Source organism: Salvia splendens, chromosome 4, assembly GCF_004379255.2.
Source record: "Salvia splendens isolate huo1 chromosome 4, SspV2, whole genome shotgun sequence".
NCBI classification, from domain to species: Eukaryota; Viridiplantae; Streptophyta; class Magnoliopsida; order Lamiales; family Lamiaceae; genus Salvia; species Salvia splendens.
In genome coordinates this window covers 16,663,899-16,691,311 of record NC_056035.1, presented here as the reverse complement: position 1 = coordinate 16,691,311, position 27,413 = coordinate 16,663,899, and the positions used below count along the sequence as shown (strand labels likewise).

General features: G+C 36.9%; 4 protein-coding genes, 1 non-coding gene and 1 pseudogene across 9 annotated transcripts; 3 read left to right on the top strand and 3 right to left on the bottom strand.

The window, feature by feature from the left end:
- Nucleotides 1–220: 220 nt before the first annotated feature.
- LOC121798884 (probable magnesium transporter NIPA4) lies at nt 221–6,166 on the top strand. Its single transcript, XM_042198132.1, has 9 exons — nt 221–785; nt 1,990–2,046; nt 4,170–4,260; nt 4,337–4,497; nt 4,589–4,716; nt 4,857–4,994; nt 5,131–5,223; nt 5,691–5,796; nt 5,900–6,166. Exons 1-9 carry the CDS (start codon nt 614–616, stop codon nt 5,995–5,997), a joined length of 1,044 nt encoding a protein of 347 aa, XP_042054066.1. The 5' UTR covers nt 221–613; the 3' UTR covers nt 5,998–6,166.
- Nucleotides 6,167–7,040: 874 nt separating this feature from the next.
- On the top strand, nt 7,041–9,528 carry LOC121798883 (40S ribosomal protein S12-like). Of its 2 annotated transcripts, none has more exons than XM_042198130.1 (5): nt 7,041–7,144; nt 7,375–7,416; nt 8,147–8,438; nt 9,038–9,103; nt 9,220–9,528. In XM_042198130.1, the coding sequence occupies exons 2-5, from the start codon at nt 7,409–7,411 to the stop codon at nt 9,277–9,279; spliced, it is 426 nt and encodes a 141-aa protein (XP_042054064.1). In that variant the 5' UTR covers nt 7,041–7,144; nt 7,375–7,408; the 3' UTR covers nt 9,280–9,528. The 2 variants fall into 2 exon arrangements, with proteins under 2 accessions (XP_042054064.1, XP_042054065.1); XM_042198131.1 differs by having other exon boundaries at nt 7,060–7,141.
- Nucleotides 8,736–8,829, top strand: LOC121801739. Its single transcript, XR_006050671.1, has one exon. It is a non-coding gene; the product is annotated as a small nucleolar RNA Z161/Z228 (small nucleolar RNA).
- Nucleotides 9,529–9,635: 107 nt separating the features above from the next.
- Nucleotides 9,636–12,635, bottom strand: LOC121798882 (zinc finger transcription factor YY1-like). The gene is made up of 6 exons (XM_042198128.1): nt 12,408–12,635; nt 12,199–12,257; nt 11,802–12,001; nt 10,875–10,964; nt 10,527–10,673; nt 9,636–10,310 (listed from the first exon to the last, which is right to left on the bottom strand). Exons 1-6 carry the CDS (start codon nt 12,482–12,484, stop codon nt 9,774–9,776), a joined length of 1,110 nt encoding a protein of 369 aa, XP_042054062.1. The 5' UTR covers nt 12,485–12,635; the 3' UTR covers nt 9,636–9,773.
- A 2,475-nt stretch (nt 12,636–15,110) lies between these two features.
- LOC121798881 (uncharacterized protein At4g06598-like) lies at nt 15,111–21,637 on the bottom strand. 4 transcript variants are annotated; one of them, XM_042198126.1, is made up of 5 exons: nt 21,453–21,637; nt 17,898–18,631; nt 16,518–16,593; nt 16,301–16,433; nt 15,111–15,767 (listed from the first exon to the last, which is right to left on the bottom strand). In XM_042198126.1, exons 2-5 carry the CDS (start codon nt 18,611–18,613, stop codon nt 15,559–15,561), a joined length of 1,134 nt encoding a protein of 377 aa, XP_042054060.1. In that variant the 5' UTR covers nt 18,614–18,631; nt 21,453–21,637; the 3' UTR covers nt 15,111–15,558. The 4 variants fall into 4 exon arrangements, with proteins under 4 accessions (XP_042054060.1, XP_042054061.1, XP_042054058.1 ...); XM_042198127.1 differs by having other exon boundaries at nt 21,565–21,621; XM_042198124.1 differs by lacking the exon at nt 21,453–21,637 and having other exon boundaries at nt 17,898–21,446.
- Nucleotides 21,638–23,478: 1,841 nt separating this feature from the next.
- LOC121800519 lies at nt 23,479–27,400 on the bottom strand (annotated as a pseudogene).
- Nucleotides 27,401–27,413: the final 13 nt, after the last annotated feature.

Sequence of the window (27,413 nt, the reverse complement as noted above, 5' to 3'; positions counted from 1 at the left end):
ATCTTTGGTGAATGAAATTCTATACTCATAAGTCATAACATGATGAAACCGATTGTGGCTAAGATCTAATTGCCTAATAAATGGAGTACATGAGTATCTAATTATCAACTTGTGGTGATGTAACACTATATTTTTAATAAACAGAAGGTTATTGTAATCACTTTGTTGAGATGGAGTACTATTTATCAATACTATTTTGATTTCCTCAAAAATAACCCAACACAGATACTGCTCTGTTTTCCCTTTTCTGTTTCACTGTTGTTTTCATTTCTATTTTTGCTTCATTTTAAAAATTATCACATCAAAACCTTAGTCGAGGAGAAGTCTTAACACCGATCTGAAATATCCCACAAATATTCCCTATTTATCATCATCCCGTCGAACCTTCTCCAATCATTAGCTGCCGCCGGCGATTGCAGATCTTAACCCTACAAAATCCCATTTGATTCACTTTAATTTCCACCTTAACCACTAAGAAAACATAATGGGCAGCTTGAAGCTGAAATTGATTGCGCGGTTTTAGGGCGAAATTGGGAAACCCTTTCCGCCTGGGCTACCTTTTTGTCGGTGTTGTTTGATATAAGGTAGTTGGGATTTCTGGGCTTTGGATAGGATGGCGTCCGAGCAGGCGGCTACGGATGCCATGTCGGATTCGTACCGGGGGATGTCGTCCGACAATATAAAGGGCTTGGTTTTAGCACTTTCTTCGAGTTTCTTCATCGGCGCCAGCTTTATTGTCAAGAAGAAGGGGCTCAAGAAAGCCGGGGCATCTGGCGTCAGAGCTGGTAATTTACGCTTCATTTCAATTTTCTTCTTCATAATTTGGGATTCTGTAGCTGCTTAATGTATTTTATCTTCCATACGATTTCTAATGAATGAGCTTCTTGCGCGAAGCTCAAATTGCTAAATTGTTACTAAGATCTTCAGTACATCTAGCCTCAATGAGGAATACTGAAGCTGATCTGCACACAAGCTACGAATCTGCATTTGATGCCAAATTAAGAATTGTGGGCCTGGGGAAATTATCTGGTCAATTTATGGGTGGTTTCCTGGATAAAAAATGTACTGCTTTTGTGCTGAAGCTGATAAAAAATGTACTGCTTTTGCCCCTCCTCATTTTCCAACACATGTATATATATTACCTATTATAAATTTTATTCATTCAATCTCTTACTAAATGCCCCTCCTCAAAAATACTTAAAATTCATTCGTATAAAAATTTGCCCCCCTCTCTACAAATTCCTAGTTCCGCCCCAGACTTGTAGTACATGATAATCCTGCACTCAGCAACTTTGGAGCTGATGCCGCTAGTCTAATTCAAAGTACAATTAAATTATTGAAGTCTTCTATTCTTGGAGCTAATTAAGTTGTTGTAGGAACCCCCTTTTGTTTGCATTTCCAATTTCACTCTATCTTTGGATCTATACTCTATGAATCAAATTGTTACACGACAACAATCTAGCGGGAATGTATTTTTAACTGCTTCCTAATTCCTCGTGGATGGTGATTTGTTTTTCAAAAACTTGTGTACCTATTGGTGAGAATTGCTGTCTTGAAAATGTTTTACTTATAAAAGTTGGTAACACATTTTTTTTCTTTCTTCAAGAGATGATGATAGGTCGTTTTTTCTATATAAATGAGACATAGCTTCTGTTATTCAATGCACTGAATGTTTTTAGCTGATTTTATTAATTTGATATTTCACAATGGTTGCTGCTTTGGTTGATAGAAGGGGCATGGTAAGAACTCACTCCCCTTGAAGGCTTGAAGTATAACTGAAAATTGAAAACATGATTATAATACTAGGCCACTAAATACATTTAAATTATATGCTTGTACTTTTCCATTGATAAGATGACTTCCGTCATTGTACATTTGTTTTTTTATTGTGGTTTCTGTCTCTCTGCTAATTATAATTGCATGCTGTTTCCATAGCATGTCAGATTTTGCCTTATAACCATGGTTCTCTCTTTCTAAATTTGTCTATAGGTGTTGGAGGATATTCATATTTATATGAGCCATTATGGTGGACTGGCATGATAACGAGTAAGTTCTATGCATATTTATATTTTTAATGAAGAACTTATGTATTTTGAGTTATACAGATATCTGTGCCACAATTTAGGAGAATAGGAATGTAACTTGCTTTCTAATATGTCCGGTCCACCTCAAGTGACTTATTAAATAACTCCTTGAGTGCATGGTGGTCATTACTTGTTATTCGTAATTAAAATATGAATATGCAGAGTTTGTTGATCCATGCACCAGCTCTCTGGGCTATGAATTTTCTTGCACACATGCCATGCTGAAATATTTTAAAAAGCAATAAAAGTACCACTAGCTTGCATATCAACATTTGAAGTTGTTAGCGATATATTGTTAATATAATGGAACAATATGATTTTGCCAATCTAAAACTATCGACTTTATGGAAGCCGTAACAAAGGTTACTCTCAAAGATGAGAAGTCCAACCTAAATCGTGGTCACTATATAATATGTGGATAAGTAGCAAAATACACCCTAACCTTTTCTGCAGAAACACAATGACTCCTGATTGTTCTGACCAATGTTCCCAAAAAATAGGGAAAATTGCCCCCTCTCACCAAAGCCACTTAAACTCTGTTAGCAAAAAATCACTTTCTTTTCCTTTTTTTTGGGGGGGGGGGTAACCTGTGGTGTTTTCGCAAAGAGGGAAGAAGTCAGGCGAGGGAAAAGGGAGAGAAGGTTGGGGCGTGAAAGGGAAATCTGGCGAAGCTAGAGGGTGAGGCATGAAACATGGGGAGAGTGTCAAGGGAAATCAGGCTAGGCGAGAGTGTCAGGTGGTGCCTGAGGTCATGTTGCTGGGTGAAGCCGTGGCGTGCAGCAAAGCTGACGTTGATGGTGTTTGTAGACAGCAAGGAAGAAGGTGAGGAGGGGGGGGGGGTATTGCTATCAGCTGGAGGAGATGATGGCGCTGCTTCTGTCACAACGGCTGTGTTGGCCGGAAATTGTGAGGAATGAGAGAGGAGAGATGGATGGAGATTTGGAATGAAGAGAGGTGAGGTGTTTCTAGCGTGAGGCTTCATGCGAGAGTGAGAGAGGTGTTCAGAGAGGGAAGGAGGTTGGAGTCGGTTCACGGTGAAGGAGCGAAGGTGTTTTAGCAGTGACACTGTGACAGTGGTGTCTCGAACCACATTTGGCCAGTAAAAGATAGATGTTTTTATAACAGAGTTAAAGGGCCTGCTAGTTTGCGGAGGCAATCTTCCCTATTTTTGGGAATAAAACAATGAAAGGGAGTTTTGGTTTTAGCTGCAAATTTTTGGGGTGTATTTGCTACTTAAAACCCTATAATATATACCTTTGACTTGCATATTTCCTCATTAGAACAACTGTTTTCCTATGCTACCAAGTTCATACCAGGTTCTTCAAGCATGATATGAATACATTTAGACCGTTATTGGTTCAGTTAATGGCTACAAAAAAACATGGACTATTATGAGAAAGACGCACAACGAAAGGACGTATAGTTCATACTTCTTAATGAAGTTAATATATGAAATGCAATTGTCCAACATATATATAGGTAATTTGCCCATAACGTTTTTGAAATTATGTAGTAGAGAAGCTTCTTTTGCAGTTGACAAGTACATTGACTGAAGGTTGATCATAATCATATCATTTTTTTGGTTATTGAGAAATTATGTTTGCATAGTTAATGTTAGGAGTCCATGTTGGGTGTTTCAAATGTATTGTGTTTTACATTGGGTCTTAAAAAATCTCATTGTAGGTGCAAACTGCGGGGACAAAATTACACAAACCAAAATTTTCTAATTTCTATGCTGTCTAAGCTATTATGCCTAATCTGGAATGTTGCAGGCCTGGATTGTTAGTTGGTGTAGTATGATTTTGATATTTCCAGTATGTTGTTGTCTGTTTCTTGTTGTCCTCCTCAAGCACCTTCATTAAAAAGTATTTTCGACCAGCATTTATATTTTCATTGACTATCTTAAGCAGCAGTCAGAATACATCTATGATCTAAGAGTTCACGGATTCAGCTAGTTACTACTTGAATTTTGTCTAAATTTGGAATCGTATCTTAGAGGTTACATTTCTGTTGTTACTTAGACTCTGAGATGTTGCACATCCCCAAACTGAGTATTCTCTATTGATTTGTTTGCTGTTTTTACAGTGATTGTTGGAGAAATTGCAAATTTCGCAGCTTATGCATTTGCACCAGCCATTCTGGTTACCCCCCTTGGTGCACTCAGCATTATTATCAGGCATGACATTATCAGCCGCCTAGAGTCAACAATTGGCACCTTATTCTGACTGCTGATAATTGCCTGTTTACTGCAGCGCTGTACTTGCACATGTTATTTTAAGGGAGAGACTACACATTTTTGGTATTCTTGGTTGCGCTTTATGTGTTGTGGGCTCCATCACAATTGTCCTACATGCTCCACAAGAACGAGAGATTGAATCTGTGAAAGAAGTGTGGGACCTTGCTACTGAGCCAGGTCACTTTAAGTGCAACTTCCTTACTGATTGGTTTATTTCTTGCAGAATTGTTGTATAGACTGAGCTAAAGACCATGCATCTTTTCTGCAGCTTTTGTCTTCTATGCAGCCCTGGTGATAGCAGTTGTCATCGTTCTAATATACCATTATGTACCTCAATATGGCCAAACACATATATGGTTCTATATTGGTGTTTGTTCATTAGTTGGTTCTTTGTCGGTAGGTGTTGCTTTTCTTATATAGTTCTCTTCTGTCAAGTGGCAACTCCTCTTAGTTCCTACTTACATGAGACAGTAGAAAGGAGATTGCTTTTCTGTGCTAAATGAATGTTGAACAACTATGTAAAATTGCCTTGGCAGGTAATGAGTGTCAAAGCACTGGGAATCGCTTTGAAGTTGACCTTATCAGGAACAAATCAGCTAATATATCCACAGACGTGGGTTTTTGTGATGATTGTCCTATCTTGTGTTCTCACTCAGATGAATTACCTAAATAAGGTATTTTCCTCTATTAGTTTTGGTGATATATATTTACATTCGATGGCATTAATCTTACTATTGGATGATATTGTTTTCTTTGGCCTTCTCTATTATGTTTCTTTGTTTTCATGTATCCTGAAAATCTTGAATGCAGGCTCTGGACACATTCAATACTGCTGTTGTTTCACCAATTTACTATGTCATGTTCACATCATTAACTATCGTGGCCAGCGTGATCATGTTCAAGGTAATCATACTGCTGCTAAAATAACTAACATGTTATTTGTAGGAGAATACCCTGCCCTGATAATTTTGGATGAATGGTTAAAGTCAATTGATGAATCTAGCTGTAGTAAGACTACCTAATAAAATAATGGAATTAAGATTCAGAATATAGGCTATTTTGTGATTTTTAAGATTTGCTAAGCTTTTTGCTGTATGCTGGTTTTGTTACTAAATGAATAATAATTACCTCATATAGTTATCAAGAGAAAAGTTTTATCCAGTCTGGCCACTTGTGATTCTTTCCTTGTTCCACCTGATCTTCACTCCATTTTACCCATATGCTTTACGAATGTGTATATGCACGGATAAAATGAATGCACCATTATGTTTACCCTCCAAAATTTCGTTAGTCTTGCCATTTTCATATTTACTATGTAGCTCCTAGCCCAATGAAGGAAGAAAGTAATAAAGGGTTTTTATGTCGAGCAGGATTGGGACAGACAGAATCTGACTCAGATTGTCACGGAATTGTGTGGGTTCGTGACTATTCTCTCCGGTACCTTTCTTCTCCACAAGACGAAAGACATGGCTGATGGTATGCGAGCTTTACTGGCTTTGTGTTAGTTGATATCAGATTATTTTGTTAAGCTTGCTCTTCCATAACCTGCATACATAATAAATAACTGTTCCGTATTTAGGTTCTTCGGTGTCAAGACTTCCAAAGCACGACGATGAGGATAGTTTTGGTGAAGAAGGGATCCCTCTAAAGCGGCAGGATACATTGAGAGCAACATGATGTATGCTCTCTCTATTTTCCTCTTCATCTTTTTGATTCGATTTTGTAACTGCCTGTCAAGAGCGGAGAAGATATTGCACGATGCATCATCGATCTTGTATTTTTATAGTAGACACTGGATGGACCTGTCTCATTGATCTCAATATGCATGCATTGTTCTTCCAACCCATCCCAGATTGCACCTTTTTACTTGATTTTCTCATTTTGTGGCGATAACAATTTTGTGTGAATAACAGGGGAAGTGGATGAGATTCATTAGTTGTTTAATATACTAGTATGTGATTTCTTTGTTTATTTGCCAAACGAGAGAGCTCGTCTTTAAACCGGAACCGTAAAATTTCCCTGGAACCGTAAATCATTGGCCCGAACTGGTAGCTCCGGTGTAAAATTATGTAAAATTGCATTGGAATTGGCCTGAACCGGTAGCTCCGGTGTAAAATTATGTAAAATTGCCTTGGAACTGGAATTGGCTGTTCTGTTCTTAAATGTTAGAATATACTCTATTAATTGTAGTAGTTATTAATTATAATATCTATAGATCTGAATCACCAAAGTGTAAAGTGTTACGAAATCAATTTATTTCAATAATGAGTCTTTTAGTTTGAATCGAGCACACTCAATTTTTTCTCAGCGAAAATGTTCAACAAAAGTTGGGTAGTTTGGACTAGAACAAATCATACAAGTCAATGAAATTGTTGGGTCATTGTGAAAATTTATATGAAAATTGCAAAATAGTTAGCCATTTTGAAATAATTAAGTTTTATATAGGTTCACCATATGTTTAATAACTTGGCAAACAACTCAATAAAGAAATGCTTAACACATGAAACACTTTTGATATATTCAAATTTAGCTGATTTCATCCTATATATAGTTCCGCATGCAAAATGTTATCCAACTAAATAAAGTTACTAAGTAAAAATCAGAGATTAAATTAATACGGAGCAGTATAAAATTTCAATCGAATACCAATTTACCGCTTTTGATTAATTATTGGCGAAACCGACAAAAACCCAAGGGGTATTTAAGTAAATTTGTGAAACTTCCCCCCAGGTTAGGGTTTAAGCTGTATAAATCAACTCAGTTTCATAATCTCAACCACTTCAGCCGATTTCATCCGCAGCGCCGTTCACTCCGCCACCAGGTAGTTGTACATTTAGATGCTGTATTTTCAGATTTTGATGTGCTTATCACTGATTTCATGTTTACTCTTTTGGAACACATCTGGATTTTATTGCTTTATTCAGTAGTTGCGAAGTTTGGAATCTGTAGGATACTGATCAAGCCTTGTTGAAGTTTACGGTTTTACTTATTTCAGTCAATATGGCGAATTCATGAGGAATTTTACTAACTTCGTTCCTTTACTGTTGCCAACAGTTTAGCGGCTTCGGAAGTCGGATCTGAAAGAAGAATGTCGGGGTAATTGGATAGTTTATATTCGTAACTATTACATCGAATGTTGTGTTACCAATGTTCCTTGTGAAAGCGAGATGCTAAAATACAATTTCTCTACAAACCTTGTTTCCTTTGTATACCGATCAAAGGAAATAGATTACGAACTAATTAATTTTCTTCATTAACTTGACGCATGTATAGCTTACCATTTAGTTGTGTTCTGCTTCTCTTCTGTTGCCTAGATAGAAGTGAGGAGCTTTTGCTGATAGTCTCATTCAACCGGTTCCGGGCTCATACTCTTGCATGTCTTTGTACTGTGTTTTAGGCCACCAATAGCCTATAAATCTATCTTAGATATCCATGAAATGAGGACAACAGCTTTGTTTATTTTGTGCAAATTTAAACTATCATCAATTTCAAGTTTTTGCATGAAATGCACATTTGTCCTCACAATGTCGGTCTTCATTTTGTTTTAATTTGCTTTTTGATATCCAGTGGCGGACTTAATTATTCTGAAATTTTCAGTTCTCTCTTGGTTCACTATTCTTTTGTCAAATTCTTGTGATTTACTGTGCCATTAATGCCCATCCTCCAGTGCCTTCTATTGCTTTTTGAACTATGAGTACATGATGCATTGTTGAAGGTTTGAAAATTTTATATGCATTATGAATGTGGGTATTGTTTCATAATTTCATTAGTTAGCTGCTAGACTGTTTCAGTACCTAACATGTCTAATTTATTACTTACTTCACAGTGAGGATGCTGTTGTTGCTGAGGCTCCAGCTCCAGTTCCAGCTCTTGGGGAGCCCATGGATATCATGACTGCTTTGCAGCTGGTTCTGAGGAAGTCCAGGGCCCACAGTGGCCTTTCTCGGGGGCTCCATGAAGCTGCCAAGGTCATCGAGAAGCATGCTGCTCAGCTTTGTGTCTTGGCAGAGGACTGCGACCAGGCAGATTATGTCAAATTGGTGAAAGCACTCTGTGCTGATCACAACGTTAGCTTGATAACTGTGCCTAGTGCTAAAACTCTTGGCGAGTGGGCTGGGGTAAGTGATGCCATTTCATCTATATAATCATTTTTGGGTCAAGTTGGATATGTATTTGTGGATTGGGTACATGGGGCTGAAGTTTGACTCTTTGGCACTTCCACTGCCTTGGAGATGAATGCTGCACCCAATATCAATTTGTTCCTTCAGTTGAATTCAGATAGACATTCTCCTATACGTCTAGAACATCTGAGGGAGCAACATCAGTTTTTAACTTTTCTTACCTAAATGCTTTACCAGTATCTGAGTATTTATGATAGAATTATGAGAGGCTGGGATAGAAAATACATTTGTGTGTGGCCAAGGATGATTGTGGATTTAAATTTCTCACGACGGTCGTCTGATACACTTTGTGTGAATATTGATGTAATAATCCATTTTTCTGATGGCACCCCTTTATACATTTGTCCAGTATGTGGTTAAACTTAAGGCTGTGTTTTTGCATTTTTTAACTATCATGCATAAGTAATGATTGATAATAGTATTGTGTGCTGATTTCATGGCACAGATTGGAAATCCCAAGCCTCAAATTTTTATCTTGTCTTCTAATGTTTTCGTCTTTTATTTTTGTTTCACACCTTTTTGTCTTATTTTTTCAGCTATGCAAGATTGACTCTGAAGGGAAAGCAAGGAAGGTGGTGGGCTGTGCTTGCGTTGTTGTGAAGGTTTGAGCTTTGACTTCATCGCTTGTGGAGTTACCCCCAATGCTTTTGCCACTTTAAATACCAGGAAAACCAAATAAACTTCAACTCATCATCACATTGATATTGTTTTTTTGCAGGATTATGGGGAAGAAAGCGAGGGTCTGCATATTGTCCAGGAATATGTTAAATCACATTAAACAGTTTACTGGATTTGTTTAACCCTCGTGCATGAAGATTGTGATTCTAGGTGTCTAGTGCCCCCTAGTCTCATTTTTCATCACTTTGTGCATCTAGTCTACAGAGATTGAACCATGACTTGATATTTATCTGTTTGGTGTAAGTTTTGTCCCTTTGGTGCTTCATAGTCTAGTGAAGATTGTATTGTACCATGGCTTTACATGTACTGATTTTTATGGAAGTTATCTAGAATCTTTTTCTATTTTTCACTGTTTGTGTTTGTTCAAGTTTCTGCATATATTATTGAATCTTCATAAAGAAGAGGTAAATTTCTCTTGGTGGTTAGAAGATTTCCTTGAGAATAAATAGATGAAGATTTGATTGCTCTTGAAATTCTTTATGGTAATGAATCACTTAAGTCTCTAATGCTGATCTGGCTATAAAGAATAATCATTTAGTCTACAGCTGAAAAAAATGGACTCTTATGTTCATCACAGCGAAAAATAGTTTTAACTTAATCCTCATATTCTGTCTCTTCATCGTCATCCTCATTATTGTCACCATACCTCTGCCCATCTGCAATATTTTCTCTTTCTTCTTCCGTCTCTTCACTATCTTCTTCATATATTTTCTCCTTGAGAGGCCGATGTTTCTTTGTCAAATTCAAATTGACAGGAGAAATAGTAGTAGTCTTGCGGTGAGAAATCTTTGAAGGTGGCAACTTCAGGTTTGGCTTCGGCCTGCTTCGTTTTTGGGCTTTACTGTTGCTACGTTTGCCAGCAAATGCATCTTGATCACTGCCTTCATCCATCTCTTGTTCAGTTTTTGGTTGGTTGGCCTTCGTATTCTCATCTGGAAAATGACCAGGATGCTCTCGCCTCAGATGAAGATTCAGCTTGTATTCATGAATGTATGCCTTCTCACACCCTTCATACGGACAGGCATATGGTCGGTCTGCTGATGATGCAGGGCCCGTTGTTCCTGTTGTAGATTTCGGAGTTTTCATGGGCTTTTCTGGAGGCATAACGTATTTGGGTGTTTCCATCACATTCTGCATGAATTGCTAAACATTAGGTATAGTTCAAGATTTAGTAATCTCACGCTTAACGCTCTTGGCATTCCCACACCATATGAAAAGGGCGCAATTTAATAAAGGTTCGATGAGTGCAATGACAAAGAAGCACTAGTCTTAGCAAGAACATAACGAATGAGAAACACATGCCATGAAAGATAGTATTAAGCAGAAGACAGTGAATATATAACTGACCGCCTTCCCATGATGAGATGCAACGTGATTCTTTAGTTTGTATTCATGGGCGTATCGTTTTCCACAATCAGGATACGGACAAATATGATAGTTCTCCTGAGCATGCGTTTTCATATGTGACCTAAGATTGAAGTCCAAAGAGAATGCCTGCAGAACAGAATATTATAAGATGAGTGTGACAGATAGCAATTGGGGGTTTTTCAGAATCAGGCGCGAAGAATTAGCACCCACTGGCACTCACACGTGTTACGAAAAAGACCAAACAGAAAGACTGGAGAAGATGCTTAGATGGACTTTCTTTGTGGGATGGCAGTGACAATAACTCGTTTTATAAGCTAGTGCACGCACCTTACCACAGCCTTCGTGTGGACACACAAAGTCTCTCTCCCCAGTATGAATTAAAAAATGCCTCTTTAGCTTTGAACTGTCCAAAAATTTCTGCAAAGCACACAGCAACAGAATTCAGATGACAAAGAGACAGTATAAAGAGATTAACAACATCATATTATAGGATAGGCACATAACTCTCTTTGAGTATCCGACTTGCTTAAGATAATATGCCTTAGCATTTCAAAAGGCCATCCAGTCAGACTTTAGTTAGGATGCTAAGTACTTGTTTATTAGAAACATATGCAGGATAAAATTTTCATGATAAATATACATAGATTCAGATTCCTTTGTCCAGATTTTCTTTGATTAGTAGCAACTCAACATACTAGCAATAACATCTCATTCACTACCACTTCAGGGTAGTTAGTTATCCCAAAAACTTTCAATACTAAAAAAGAACAGTAAAGGAACCAGCAGAAACAACATAGTCGTATCTCAATTCTCAAACCGAAATTTGGCTTTAAGTTAAAAATTAAACAAAATGAATAATAGGAAGATAGTTTAGAGGTTAACAGAACGAGCAGGAATTTCCTTCCAATTGCTCTGTTTAGTGTCTTTCACTGTCAATGAGGTATTGATTACAGCAACTAAATTCCACAAGTTCTTTCTTAAGTAAACCACTCATATAATATATCATGCAATCCTTTCCCTTCTTTTTATTACAATGATCTAATGTCTGCTTAGGTGGAGACTGCTCAGTTAATTCATGGCATTCACTTGGATAACCAACTTTTGGTCTAAATAGTCTTCCTCATATTTTGTTGGTTTAGGTTTATACAGATGTAGCATGTTTTAATTGAACCGAATAATATTACTTCTAGGTGTTTTCATGCTCTAATAAAGACAGTTATGCTAATTATGTTAGAATTCAGTAAAGCACATTACCTTCCCACAATTCTCATAATGGCAAACATATTGTCTCTCCCCATGAATATGAGAGTGCTTCCTCAATGTTCCAGCATCTATAAATGTCTTTCCACAGCCTTCATAACTGCACAAGAAGAGAACTTCTGTTGTGGGTTCAGGCTCGGGATCTACCGCCTCTGGCTCTTTAGACTTGTCCTTCATGGCCCTCAACGTCTCCTCTGAAATCGAATACAAGCAGCTTCACAGGTGAAATATATTTGGCATTGTCTGCCAATCAAGTATCACACCACTCAAAAAGAAATTACAACTTGGTATATGCTTTGTTAGGCCAATTTTCTACAATAATCACATGCACAAGAAGCCAACACACAATTACATTTACAGTGATCAAAATAACCCATTGGTACTCACTCACCATTAACCCATTTCAAGACAAGGCATTTCCCACCATTTGAAACAGTATCTTGCGGAACCCTGAAAACGAGTTCAAGAAATTAGTAACTTCTAGAATTCACATAAATTGAAATCAATAAAAAATAAATTGGGGGAAACCACTGCTTCACCGAACTCATCATCTACTATAATTCAATTTGCGGAGAAAGAATAAAAGTTGTCTTCTTTTACCATTCCTTGAACCATTTAACAGTAGGGGCTCTGGAGCGGGATATGGGACGTCTGTCAAACAGAGTGCAAGTCTCCATGGCCAGAAGGTCAATTTATCTTATCAATTAGAGAAGCTTGAGCAACTAAAATTAGGGTTAGGCTACGAACAAGTGTGCCACAAAGTAAACATTTACCAGAATAGTAGTTAGAGCGAGAGCTGTAATTTGGAAGTTTTAATCCGCCATTGTTCCATTCCTCCAACACCGGTTCGGGTTTGCATGCAGATAAACCGGTCCCACCTTTTCTCACACAACGATTTTCCCTTTTTTTTTAATGGCGACCATCCAGTGAGACGAATGTCCCGGCGGACTTTCCAAAAACACATTCTTCCACGTCACAAGGACCTCTCACTGCACTGCCACGTCATAAGGACATCCCACTGCACAATGACGGACATCCCCAAGGACATCCCGACGGATATCCACAATAATAAAAATTCACAAATTCACCAAATTAAATAATTTACGGAATTAAAATTTCGACACGAATACGGATGGAGAAAGTGCAATGATAATTTCATTAAATAAAAAAATAAAAAAGTACATTTCAACAAAAAAAATACTAAAAAAAATTAAAAATCGGGACGTCCGCTGGGAACTCGCAATGGCGTACGTCCCGACGGACGTCGTCGGAAATCTGCGGAACTCCGGTGTCCGCAAGCGACGTCCGCGTCCGCGGGTCGCTCGCCTAATGACGGACGTCCGGCACGCTGGACCAACGTCCGCCGGGACGTCCATCGCTACGGATGCTCTAAAATTATAAAATTTTGATCAAAATTTGTTAACAGTTATTTTTAGGAGTACTAAATATACTGAAAATTTTTCCATGAGTTCGTATTATGTTGGTGGACAGCAACGACACTGCTTTTAATGGCCAAATTTTCTCCTAATTTTTGCTGAAATTCCACAACCAAGAAAATTCACTACATTGCATAAGTTCATGACTTTTGCAATAGAGTTTTAAGATTGTAGAAAAGGTCAAATTTTATAATTTTAGGGATCAATAACTTTATTTCAAAAAAATAAATTCCATATTATTATAATCAAGTTAATAACCATTTAAGTCATAAAAATTGAAATCGAATCTCAACAGTTTGTGTAGCCATAAATCCTATTCTATTCATTGAGATCTGTTGACTTTGTATACGATTCTGTTGTAAATAAACGATCTTATGATAGATACGTTGGGGTCTTGAAATTATATAATCATAATAGAAACAACAACCCTAGTCGCCATTTTTATATCTGGTTTACTTGTAAGTTTTACCGGGTACGCCTTATATACCGCTTTTGGGAAACCTTCTCAACAACTAAGAGATCCATCCGAGGAACACGGGGACTAGTTGAAGTAATGAGCCTCCCAATATTATATCATGAAGCTTTAATATTTTTCAAATATCTCATCTATATACAAAATATCATCCTTTTGATCATGTCAAAACGACATGTTTCAGTAAAATAAGTATATTTTTATTTCTTATTTTAATGAAATAATGTCATTTTTAACATCATCAAAATATATAGTTGTATATGAATGAGATATTTAAGAAAAATTGAAATTTCATGATTTAATATTTTAATTTCAAAATTCATGAGATTGGCCAAAATTAGACTAAATTTGTGATATAAATGGCGATTAACAGAACATACTAATAGGGCTCTGTCGGTCAAAGTTTTTCTATATGTCATCAGTACTAGTCTCCCAAATCCATTATCAATAGTGTTTCAGTAATCAATACAAGTTTTTATGCAAAATTAATAAAGTTACAAAAAAAAAATAAAAAAATTATATACTTTTATTAGTTAAAAATGTGATCCATCTCATTAGAAAGTGGCAACTTTAGCATTACCATTGACCAATCACATAAATCACATAAGAGTTTCCCCAAAAGGGAGCCGCGGCTCCCTATAGCTGCAGAAACAGAGGGCCACGGCCAGGGGGGGGGAGGACATGGCCGCGCAACCTAGTTGGCGCGGACACGGTGCTGGGGGAGCCGCAACGCTCTATTGCAGGGCACCGGGAGCCGCGGCTCTGCCCATCGATTTTTTTTTTCAAAATTTTTCTATAAATACTACTCCATCCGTCCTTCTTTAGTTGAGTCGTATTTTTTTTGGATTGTCCCACTATAGCTGAGTCGTTTTCTTTTTTGGCAAAAAGCAACAACTTTTATTCTCTCTTACTTTATTCTTTCTTCATCTCTTTGCCTTTTTCCTTTTCTACTTTTCTTAAATCTCGTGCCAAAAAGAAACGCCTCTACTACAGAGGGACGAGGGAGTATTACATTTTACACATTTTCACCTCACACACATTTTACACCCTAATTTTTTAGTGTTTTTATAAAATTTTCGTTGTATAATTTTCACCTATCTATAATACAACGAAGATTTGGTTTTAATTTTTTTAAAAATTATGCATATTTTCTAATTATTATAGTCCAATAATTTTTATTCTAATTAAATTAAACTATACCAACAATTGAAAAAATAATTAGATTTGTGGATGTGGCTTGTCCATTATTAGGCTAGACAAATTTTTATGTGGCTGTGGACCAGTTTTTGTGGCCTGGCCAAACTATTGTCAACACTAATGATGTGAACTACAAATGTGGAAAGGTATCTCCATAGCATAATCAGCAGCAGGAATGATACTAAACAGTAAGCACCATAAATGCAACGGTAACTGCATAAATGAAGAATTGATTGTGACATGTCACATGACAAATTGCTAGCAAATACTAACAACCAACTTGCAGGAGGCAACATAAATGGGAAGACAGATTATTAATCACTTAGGGTACATTAAACCTAGCATTTTCGGGTGATAACCACCTCGGGTCAGTCATCCGCCAGAACTCCTATTTTCGAGCGAGGACTACCAGGCGCACATGCCACTAACCTTAGGAGAGACAATGGTCACTTACATTTGAAAACAAGGTACTAAAGGGAAAACAGAAACACAAGCAATGCAAACAGGTGCGTTGTAGCACAGGACCGAATGACCAGTCTGGCTTTCCTCCCATGTAGGTGGAGTAATTTCGGTCATCAGCATGCATCGTCAGTTGAGAGGGCTGGTTAGCACTTGGAAACACAATAATAAGTCGAGAAATAGTACTCTACATATGAAGCTGGCCAGAGAGAGAATCCTGACCAGAACTTGTTTCCTTGAGTTTCAGGGAAAGATTAGCCAACTGTTGATCGAGGTCTCTACTCTTGGCACGGCGATGGCTAGAAGATATCTGCTGCTGTGGTTGTGGTGGTTTCTGCTGCTGCTGATATAGGCCTCGCAGTCTTCCTGCTTCTCTCTCCAACACCTCATGTTCGACTGCACATGCATCCCCAAAATGAGGTCTAGAAATATATGGATAAACTTCCATGACTTCAAACAAATTGTCAGTAAGCTTCCCAGGAAGATACTATCCACCGCCCAAAAAGAAGAAGATCGTAATTCAATTAGATGAGTCAAGATCTTCCTATGAATTATAAAACTTTTTTAACTTCTACACCATGGAATAGCCTATTGCCCTAAGAAACATGCTACCTTTAAACAGTAGACACGTGCCCAAGCATTAAGTTGAGACCATTTCATAACACGACAATCTCAAAGTGAAAATACAATAACAATGGTCCGGTTTACCTAATAAACCTCCTATCACAACTGGTTCTTTATTTTTTTGGTAGGAGTATAACTGAATCGGCACCCACCAGCCAACAATATGTATTATGCATATGCATGGAACTTGCACTGTAAACTAGAAGTTCTAGAACAAAATTTTCTATAGTACTTTTGAATACAAGTAGATAGAGTTGATGAAGAAGCACATCCATCAATATTAATTATGGTAGACGAAAACTCACAATACTTGATTAGTTGCTCCTGAGATAAACTGTCTAAACGTTGCTTCATGGATTTATTTTCCATGCTGAGAATAAGGTTTTGCTGGTTGAGAAATTCAAGCTCAGCAGAAATTTCAGAGCCTTCTGCCTGCAACTATGAAAGCATAGTTATATCCCAAACCTTAACTATAAGCAGATTATACACCAATTTAAGACTTGTTGGCACCGCAGTACTTGCCTGTAGAGCTTGAACGTGTCTTTCGAGTTCAGCTATGTATTGAAGCTTTCGGACGCGTGAACGTTGAGCAAATTGCCTGCATTGGGCATTGAAAATCAATTGGACACTTGGAAAGTATATTGAAGAAAACAGAAAATTGTCTGAAAAGATATGGCAGCTTCAGAAAATGCACCAAATTTTCTAGTGAAGAGGCTTTACAATTCAATCATGTGATTAGAATATGCACTTGGAACTCAGAAGATAAAAATAAAACAACATAGAAAATTGAAGAGTATGTATGCCTTAGATTCATCTTGTTAACATATACAATGAGCTCAATATGTTTACCTAGCAAGCAAAACACAGTAGATTACATTCAGATACATGAGCAACACCACTGTCACTCCGGACTCATAAGTTAGGTCACATGTGTCCAACAGACAACTATTGTTTACTTTTAAAAGGACCGGAGGCCGATGTAACCACTTAAACACCATATAAAAGCTCTTACCCACAGCCTGTAGGGCCTTAAGCATCAACATTTATTAAAATAATGACTCTAAACAACCAACATAATATAATTGCACAACTGATTAGATAAAACTGCGATGCATTTAAGATAGTACTGAAAACAAATTTCAAGGAGTGGTTATGAATAAGACAAACATCAAGAATATAAAATTTGACATTTTGTTTTATACAAATTTTCGACCTTGGAAACATCAGTTATTACACCATAAGAAGAAAGTGATCAAATGTTTCTTAAAAGAAGAAAATGACCATATATTTAAAAGAGAACTCATTCTTATATTGTAGGGGCTTGGATGAGAACTTAGCTACCTTATGTCAGTGCAGCTAAGGGTGAAACTAGAGAGAGACTAGTACCCAATGTGGTAAAGACAGGTACTCCATACTAGTATAATATGGCATGATCCACGTGATCATCTATCCCTGCGGTCTGCAGAGGGTATTTAAGGAATTTCAAGACAGGTATTTCAATAATTTTCTGCTCAGCCAGTCACTTAACTTTTAGATTTTGAATCATGTGACTATACCTATAGGTGGGACAGAACAACTTCTATAAAAAGCATCAGACAGTTAATTCAGTAACTGACTAGACCTCATAATTGGACAGATTGAGCCCTGTAATAAACATAGGCATCAGACACGCACAAGTTGGAGATATCCAATAACATGGTCTGACGTCCTTAACCTAAATATAAGTATATAAGGATTCAATGTGTATTTCAATGTATAACATGATTGCAAAGTTAAAACTTATTAGAGAAAATACAATTTTAAAAGGCCAGGGAACACAAAAAATGAACTTGAAGTTCAAACTACGTTTTACTTGAAAAATAGGCAATTTATATGACATGAAATGAAGAGGGGTGCACTTACTGCTTGGCTCGTTTTGTATCTGTATCTGATGCCAGATTCTTCACGTGAGTGTCTTTTTTCTCAAAGGAGCCCTTTGGATCTTGAGAAAAAGATTCAACATCTGACTTTTGAGCAGAAGAAGTTGGATTTCTATCAACATCCAGTGACGAGTTCACTGATCCAGCATTCTGGATGGTGGCAACATCCCTAGAAGGAAGGCCACGAGGAGGTGCAATTGAATTTACAGGCGCATCCCATGGCTTGTTCTTTGTTCTGCCAGAATGGGTTGGATCCAAATAAAAAGAACTTTGCCGCATATCCCTATGAAAATCAAAGTCTAGAGATCCCCATGAAGGCAATGGAATCATATTCTTGAACTTGGTATCATCTTGAGCTCCATAGTTCATGCTTCCAGCATTAGCTGTATCAATATATGCAAAAGAATCACTCGATGAGCGACGATGACCTCCTTTACGCACAGGCGTTTCTGGTTCATCGAGGAGTTCATCTAGCCAAGACGGTTGTTCCTCTATCAAAAAACTTTCAGAAGAAGTACGTTGATGATGTGGACTTCCGTCTCTGGGCTTTGGAAGAGCTTTTGAACCAATCACTGAAGTAGGAATATATTCTGCATATGATGGAGATATGCTAGGAAATGGGCTTTTAGGAGGCAATAACGGATTCTTCCCATTGTACATCATGTTTCTAACAGTAGATGATCCCTTGGAGTTTGCCATAGCTGAGGAGGCAAGTACCTGTAACAAACATTTAACATATAATATGAGGGACATACTTACAGAAGTGAACATTAGAGCATGGAACCATATCAAAACACACTGCTGCTGCTTTATCTAAGGATAAATAGAAGGCAGAAGAATCAACAAATCAGAAATGACTAAACAGCAATCAATTTCTAGAAACAGCATCCCTCTCTTGACACACAAAAGAATTTCATATTAAGAAACTGAAAGAATTTCCCCCACAATCCACCACCACAAAAGAAAAAATAAAAATAGAAAAATTGCCACACAGATCAGAGGTTCGTAATCACAGCCTCTCATTATGAACGTCACTCCCACCAACCAAAGCCCTCTCCCTCTCACCCACATCCCTCAATCTTGCACAGCAAGAATCATAAGCCACACCTGATGACATATACCATCAATTAACTTGAGCTAGAGGTATAGAACTGTACTTAAACGAAAACAAGGTCAATTTATAGCTGTCGCAGCTCAGCAAAGCACATCACAAAACCAAAATAAGGGATGAATTTTAGACAAAAACGTACTCTCTCCATCCCAGCCTAAGCGGGATGTTTCATCCTGATGTTAGTTTATAAGGACATTTTATCACCAGCGTGTGTTATCATCCTGATGCATAAATCCTAAATATAAATTATCTCAAAAAATCTGTTTAAAAATATACTCCCCCCGTCCCACTGAAGATGACCCACTTTCATTTTTGGTTTGTCCCAATTAAGATGACCCATTACTAAAAATGTAAACATCTTTATCTCTACTTTATTACATCTCTCTTACTAAAATCTCTCCACTTAACACAAAAAATAAAGTTACATAAAATCCCGTGCCGCCCAAGGAAGGGGTCATCTTCCTTGGGACCGAGGGAGTAATTATGTTTAGTTCTTACTTCATATTTTTTGCAAACAAGATCAAGCAATAATAACTCTATAAAAAGAAATATCTACATATTAGATCACTGAAACTGCATGATCTAATCCTAACCATCAATATTTATGGATATGGATATTGGCAATCTCATGGGGAAAATACAACAACAGAAAAAAGGACTGCGTTCCAATGAGCTTCTGCATTGATTCATATGATTTCATCTTTTGTGGTAACCCCCCATCCTTTGACTGGTTTCTTTTATTGGCCATTGTTTTACCACCCTCTACCATATTGCAGTTAGCTGGACTCTTACATGAAAATAACTACTTTCCGAACAGTTTTGACAGCTCAACATGATTTGTAATCTTTGTTGCCTACCAGTTTTATACAGCTTCAGTACAATATAACAAAACCATAAAGATTCTCCACCCACTGGCACATGATGTGTCTACAAGTGTATCCTCCATCTCACATATTAAATTTAACAAAAAAAATAAGCTAAAGTGTAGCAATTGCATAGCAACCAATTAACACACTTTTAACCAACTGAAAAGCCAACAAGCTAGAACTACTTTCACATTTCTTTGGCATTGGGACAGAATATTAATGAGGAAGTGGCTTTGGAAAACATACTGAGAGAGTGAGAGTAGAAATGTGAACAGTTTATACGGAAAAAATTAATGCAATTTACTTGGAACATAAATTCAACTTTTACACGCAAGAATGAAAAATATATATCAATAATACTTCCTCCGTCGGCGATTAGGAGTCCCGGTTGAGTTCGTCACGGCTTTAAACTTATTACTACTATTTATTTATAGTAAAAGTGAACCCGAACTCCTAATCGCGGACTAACCGAAATGGCAAATCGGGACTCCTAATAGTGGAAAGAGGAAGTAGTATCAAAGAATACAGTAAATGTTCCAAATATGAAATTGTACAATCAATCATAGATATCCATCCAACTAGGAAGCTTGGGGGGTGGGGCATTCATCACTTTGAATCACAAAGGTCAGAAAGAAAACTTCGCTCAACCCAAACTGGGAGACCCTTCTCTATACCATGTTCCTTATGATAAATTACCAAAAGAAGTTAAACTAGAGGAGCTAACTATAATAACCTATCTACCTATCTTTTCGGTTACTGCTCATCAATATCTCTAGAAAAAATAATAATTTAATCATAATTATGTTTTAGTATAGTTTCCCAAGTTGCCTCCATCTCCAATGCCCGAAATCAAAACATAGATGAAACAAATTATCCATGACATAAATTTATTTTTAATGCTATGCGACTAATAGCAATGATCAATCCCATTACAGCAGTTGGGAGTTCTAATATTAAAATAACACCATTTTCAGATAGACAAAATTAGTACTGATACCAAATCATACATCTAAGTTTAAAAGTTTTAGCCTCCTTTTTCTACTCCCAAAACTAACTCGAGAATGTGATTCAAAACTACTCAACTACCAATTCGCAAACTTGCAAAATTACATAAAAAATTCTAACTTAGAAAACATTATCGTCCAAATTTTTCTGCTAATAACTGCTCCAGGTAGCTGGGAAGCTAAAAGAGTTATAGAAGAATATCAGCACGATTCCCAGTACAAGCAATGCTACAATGATGTCAATTCGACAATATCTAACTAAATGAAGAGCCTCTGTTTTTGAAGTATCCAGAACATATTTTTGCAGTAACAGTAATGAAAACTTTATAAACTTGATTAAGCCCCTACGCTAATCCTTTTATAATCAGTCCCAATAATTCCAGTAGAACACATAAAATTAGTTTTCAAATTTTCTTGAGCCACATTGTTTAGAAGCCTCACGAGCTGAAATCAGCATTAGACCAGACATAGAAAACAAAACAACATAAAATCAAACTCAGAGCGTGATAAAAATCACTAATTAATTGATAGTAGATTGGGGTTGAATGAATGCTTACCTTGGATAATTACGAAGTAAGATCTTGATAATGTAAGATACAATCAAGGAAAATTGATAACAATCGACAAACAAAATTAACTAATCCTAGGGTTTCTAGTTCACCGGAAGACCTCTCTGAGATGGTTTTTGGCTCCTTGCTGTAAATTTCTCTCTCTACAGTACTTGCAGAGGGTTGACGCCTTGGTGGAAATGGAATACGAGAATATTTCGTTTAGCCCCTTATACTTTCATGAAAATTCCCCCAAGACCCCAAAATTCAAGCATCAGCCATTTTTGTAATTATAAGGAGTATTAATTAATTTCAGTAGTGTCTAAATTTTTTATTTTTTGCAATTCGATATAGTACAAATCTAAAAAAAAGTACTGGACTTAATCCTGAATTCTAACGGTGTATTTATTTGAAATATGTGAGTTTAGAATTTAGAGAATAATAATATGAACATCTGGACCCTAGACCCTTTTATTGTTTTGATATAAATATTTTTAGATTTCTTTATTTGATTATTAGATGCATATATGCCAATTTGTATCACTTATGCATATATGCCAATTTGTATCCCTTATCGCGACGCGCGATTACATGGAAGGAGATCCCCTGCCGTAGAGAAAATCACAGCACCAATTGTTATGCATTAAACGCACCGATAAAAGAAGGAAATGCACCAATTGCTTGCATTATACATACTCTTTTATATTTTTGTTTACTATTTTATTTTAATATTGTATTAAATTTATGTTTTATAGTATTTTTGTTTACTCCCTCCATTTCTTAAAAATAAGAATTTTGGAAACATTACAATTTTAATACTATAAAATTGGTCAAATGAGAGAAAGGAAGTGAAAAAATGTGTAAAGTAAGAAATATGAAGAGAAAAAAATAATGGAATTAATATAGTGGAATGTGGGGTCTATTTATTAAAATCCTAAGTTTTTACTTTTAAGAAACGGACAAAAAATGAAAAATTTCTATTTTTAAAAAACCAAGGAAGTATTATTTACGTATCTCTTTACGACTTTATAAAACAGATGTCCAAATACAATAACACTATAAACATAAATTGATTGCATATTTCATAAATGTTCTAGTATTCTAAGATGGCTATGTATGATTTTCATAGAGATCTGTACGGCTGTACGAATAAGGGATGTCTGGTTAAGATCAAGAATCTTAAAATGAAGAAGGCGAAATGAAATTTATCGAAAGCTAACAGAGAAAGGAGGGGGCAACAATGGAAAATTCTCATGCGGTTCCATATAACTGCCGGAGAGGTACGGTCGCCCCATCCTCTACAAGCACTTGTTATGATATTACTCATATTACTACTATAAATTAACACAGTTTTTATATTTCTTGCCAATCGGTATTGGTTATTGTGACTTAAAAATTACTGTACTACATTAGCCCTTCACGTGACATTTGAAAAAGCAGTGAGAAAAATCCATGCTAATGCAAGTTGACTACGATGTAAGTTATATACTACAAAGCACGTCATAAGTCATAACATAAGTTATAAACAAAGCACAAATTAATACACCGAGATTGTGGGCAAGCCAAACTACCCCTGTGTAAAATACAAAAAGCTTCAACATTTGTCAATGTTCATACAAAAGAAATCATCACTATTTCAGATTAATATAAAAATTTTCTATCATTAGTTCATATTTTGCACAAGACGTAGTTAAAAAATTAATGGCAACACAAATGATATACACATTTTATTATGCAAAAAAAAATTAAGTTACCAGATTACACCATTACGGTGGATCAAAAATTTCAATAAGCATTATATGGATTTTACTTATACCAAATTTTTGATACATGCACCATACCACAAATAATCCTGGTTTCACACATTTGCACTCATTAGAGTACATCTCATTTTAAAGTTGAAACTCACCGTTCAATATTCCTTCTGTCCCAAGGAAGATTACCCTTCATTGGACAACACGGAATTTTATATAGCTTTGTTTTGTTTGTTACATGGACAAAGTAAAGTAAATAGAGAATAAAATAAAAATAAGTGTGTTTTCAATGTTAATAATATTAAGTCATCTTTGTTGGGACAAACCAAAAAAGATAGAGTATTATTTTTTGATAATGTAAATTGATAATATAAAAAGAAATGGGGGAAAACCGAGGATTTGGTCGCAATAAAAACACCCTAAAAACAATGGGTGAAACATTTACACGTATAATTGCTCCTAACTACTCCTATATAACAAGTGAAGAAGAAATCGAAGGACGTAGAAATAAATTGATGAATACCATTTGTATTTAGTCTTCCAGTTATGATCCAATGAGTTTCTTCCATCGGGCGTATCCCAGAAGAAGAAAAAATAGGAACACACACACAGCTGTCATAAGCCCAACGACTTCACCCAATATCCCCTCGGTGTTGTACATCGTGCATGGATTATTCATTCCAATACCAACTGCAGCTGAATGAGTTCGTTTCTTTGATTGTCAAGTTGTAAATTCACATAAGATTCTGTGTCATCGATGTATTCTCGTACCTGCAGGTTTATAACATACACAGTATCAGAGACTATCCCAGCTATACAGTTGCTAAGGAAAAACATCAGATAATTTGCTCTTAAATTGAGATTCGAGCTTCAGCCATTCGGATGTTTTAAACTATTTGCTTGAACAGATCAGCACCAGAGTGAACAATCGTAGGCAACATTTTGCCATATCAAGTACAAGCTATACTAAAAGATAGGGGTGTCCAATCGGATTTCGGGTATTATCAGATACTTCTACCAAATACGGTGGGTTTTGGGTTCGGGTTTAGGTAGGAAAGATTTTAATTTTTCGGGTATCAGGCAAGTGCCAAGTGGTAACATTGTTTTCTGCTCAATGAAATGTCGGATGAGATTTGGTCCCAATTTAGACTTTCTGTTTATGTTTCCTAACTCCTACCTATAATTCCTTACATCATGTTTGTGTTAGACTACAATATTTCCTCATTCTGAACAAGATTAGGTCACTCACTGACTGTGGAGATGTTTGCATTACTTGTTCAATACTTGCTCGGGTATTTCGGGTACCCGATTGATCAGGACCGGCCACATCGGGTACCCAGAATAGGTTTCAGGACAGGTGTCGGGTATATAGTTGAGCCAAGTTTCGGGATCGGGTACCCGGTTTTTCAGGTAGGGTATCAAAAAATACAAAGTATGCCAGAAAGAAGAAAACTACTCACAGATAGAATTTTATTACGTGTGCCATCCAATTGCATGAAGTAGGCCTCTAGCAACATTTCTAGGTCCTCTACATCATGGTCATTCAGATAATTGCTCACAAGACTACCACTTCTGGCAGAGTTGAGCTGACGGAGATGAGGAGCACCAGGAACAATGCTGTTGGATGCAGGATCAAAGGATTCAGCTTGGTGATTCTGTATCCACTTCCGAGTTAGGTATAGTTGAGCCATATCTTCATTGTCGTCTAAAAGATGTTCGACTTCATCTCTCACCTACCATCATGCCATGTGTTGAATATAATATGAGAGGAAATAAATGTCTCTTATTTAAGACAAAATCTATCAATATTAGCATTTTAAGACATAATAGCAAGTTAAGTGTGACTAATCAGCTCGTACTCCTGTCATGAATAGCCACACATTAGTAATCCAGCTTCTTGGAGTTTTACATGCTTTGGAGTCTACCTTTACACTTTTAATCTCAAACCTTACATAATCTTAAAAGTAAATTTAGTTGTTATTACTGACATAAAATAACTAAAATCGAACCAACTACTGCAAAGTAAGCATATTCAGCATGCAGAACAAGCACTTTTTAAAACTAATTCAAGTATGCACAATGAGATAATCCAAAAATAAGATGGTATAAAAGAATCTTTACTTCCAACATTATCTAAAAGAGGGGAGGAATAGATGGAACTAGATCCAGAATGCGGTTCCAGCTGAAGGATGAGGTCAGTGGCAACTAACTAATTCAAACTTACGGTACTATACATCACAGAACTAGGAATAAGTTATAATATTGATTTCAGAGATTCCAGAACAATGAGTCAGGCTTTTCAAAGGGAGCCCTTGGCTAGTTTCAAAGGTCCTATTAGTAGGCCTGTCTAACAAATACTAACACTCCTTAACAGCCAATAGCCATACTTGCATGTCATGCACTTCCAATTCCAATATAAAACAAGAAAGAGAACCTTGATGATCCTTTACCCTCCTTTTAATGTCTGAAAGGCATGACAACTTTTTTACCATTCTTTTAATTTAGGAAATGACCAATCATTAACACGGTGATCAAGAAGAACCATGAACAAGAAAAATGATTGAAAAAACACTAAAGCCTAATGTACAAACTGATGGTGTTTTGGAATAGATGACATTTGATCTCATCCAACGTGGAATCAGTACTGTAAATGCAAACAGTGAAAGGAGAAGCTACACAATTGCCACATAATGGTCGCTCAACACTGGACTCTGATGATGATAAAACACAACACCTAATAACCCATTGTACAGTTGAGATAGAAAGTGAAAGGTCAGGCAACACAGTAAAGAATTTTACCTTTTGTACCCGTGCAAGCAAACGAGTGAGATTACTTTTCAAACTCCGTACACGCTCCAGGTTCTTGGTGCTAACACTTATGGCCAGTTCATCTAAAGCAGGGTAAGCATCCCTCTCAAGTTCAGCAACACTGGAGTCTAAATATGTGCATACAACCTCTAATGCTATTTCTAGGACCTGGAACTCAAAAGGAAGTTCCTCTTGCAAGCCATCAGTAGTCTCTGGAGCAGTTAACCAGTCTCCAGCAGTGGCAGATTGCATTTCCTTATCTTGACTGAGAGACTTTCTGAGGCAACTTCTGTCTCAGCTGATCCACGAAGGGCAGAACCTCCTGTTGAAGAGGATCAAGCAACAACACTTCTTCCGCTGTAACTATTGCTCTTATAAATTCCAAATTGACAATCATGGCTTTTTCCGTAGCTGACAAATACACAGTAAGTTAACATACAAAGTTCCACATAACCAAATAAAAAGAAGTTACTGAAACTATAACTTTAGCGGTACAGAATAAATACAAAGCCGAAATAAGGCCTCGACGATTACTCTAATTTTGAATAGACACGAAGTCGACCACTTGATTATCTCCAATAAAATACTAGTACTACTTCAGTTGGTCTTTCCAAGTCCAATAATGCAAATATTACGCAGTATAGAATCTATTAGCAGAAATTACTACCCATAACCAGCAGATAGAAATCAATTGAATACAAAGATGACGCTGAGTTCACGTCATCAGTTTCACCGGTATAAAGTTATAAACAACAAAATCTACAGATATACGGAGAGAGAACGGCAGCAGCATGAAACAAACTGAAAAGGCCAAAATAGGGGAAAAGTACTAGTGTATATACCAAGAATGCTGGAGGAATGAGAGAAAATAGGGCCGAGAATCCTCAAATCCCTAGCGGGAATGGAGACGCGCTTGATGATGACGGTCTTATCGCAGTCGATGAGTTCGGAGTGGGCAAGGCGATCCATCCGCATCCAGAGGCGAGAGCCAACCGGCTTCTTCTTGGCGGACGCTTTGCTTGTAGCGTGGGCTGTAAGGACTTCTTCTTCCGCCGGAACGTAAGCTTGGCCATCTCCAGACACTCTTAGCCATTCAGATTGCTGAACTTTTGAGGGGGTTTTTCTTTTTTTTCTAGAATAGAACTTAGATTCCGTGTTTGTACTGAATTTTTTTTTGTTCCGGGTTTGGGAGAGACGTATGACCCTCATGCTTCTCCTTTTAATGAGACGCATGACGATTATGCGTCTTTCATAAAGACGCATGGGGGTCATGCGTGTCTCTTTTTTTTCTTTTTTTTAACGACGCATGAGGGTCATGCTTCTTAGGTAGAGACGCATTTCCCTCATGCGTCTTTTATTTTTTTAAAATTTTAATAGACGACGCATGATGCTCATGCGTCTTAGACGA

Coding starts and splice junctions, on each gene's coding strand:
- LOC121798884 (XM_042198132.1), top strand. CDS start 614: ATGGCGTCCGAGCAGGCGGCTACGGATGCCATGTCGGATTCGTACCGG. Junction 4,717..4,856: donor CATTAGTTGGTTCTTTGTCG/GTAGGTGTTGCT, acceptor TTGCCTTGGCAG/GTAATGAGTGTCAAAGCACT. Junction 5,224..5,690: donor CCAGCGTGATCATGTTCAAG/GTAATCATACTG, acceptor TATGTCGAGCAG/GATTGGGACAGACAGAATCT.
- LOC121798883 (XM_042198130.1), top strand. Junction 8,439..9,037: donor CTCTTGGCGAGTGGGCTGGG/GTAAGTGATGCC, acceptor TTATTTTTTCAG/CTATGCAAGATTGACTCTGA. Junction 9,104..9,219: donor GTGCTTGCGTTGTTGTGAAG/GTTTGAGCTTTG, acceptor GTTTTTTTGCAG/GATTATGGGGAAGAAAGCGA.
- LOC121798882 (XM_042198128.1), bottom strand. CDS start 12,484: ATGGAGACTTGCACTCTGTTTGACAGACGTCCCATATCCCGCTCCAGA. Junction 12,258..12,407: donor GTTAAATGGTTCAAGGAATG/GTAAAAGAAGAC, acceptor ACTCGTTTTCAG/GGTTCCGCAAGATACTGTTT. Junction 10,311..10,526: donor CATCTCATCATGGGAAGGCG/GTCAGTTATATA, acceptor CAATTCATGCAG/AATGTGATGGAAACACCCAA.
- LOC121798881 (XM_042198124.1), bottom strand. CDS start 18,685: ATGTTCACTTCTGTAAGTATGTCCCTCATATTATATGTTAAATGTTTG. Junction 16,594..17,897: donor GATACAAAACGAGCCAAGCA/GTAAGTGCACCC, acceptor TGCCCAATGCAG/GCAATTTGCTCAACGTTCAC. Junction 16,434..16,517: donor GACACGTTCAAGCTCTACAG/GCAAGTACTGCG, acceptor ATGCTTTCATAG/TTGCAGGCAGAAGGCTCTGA.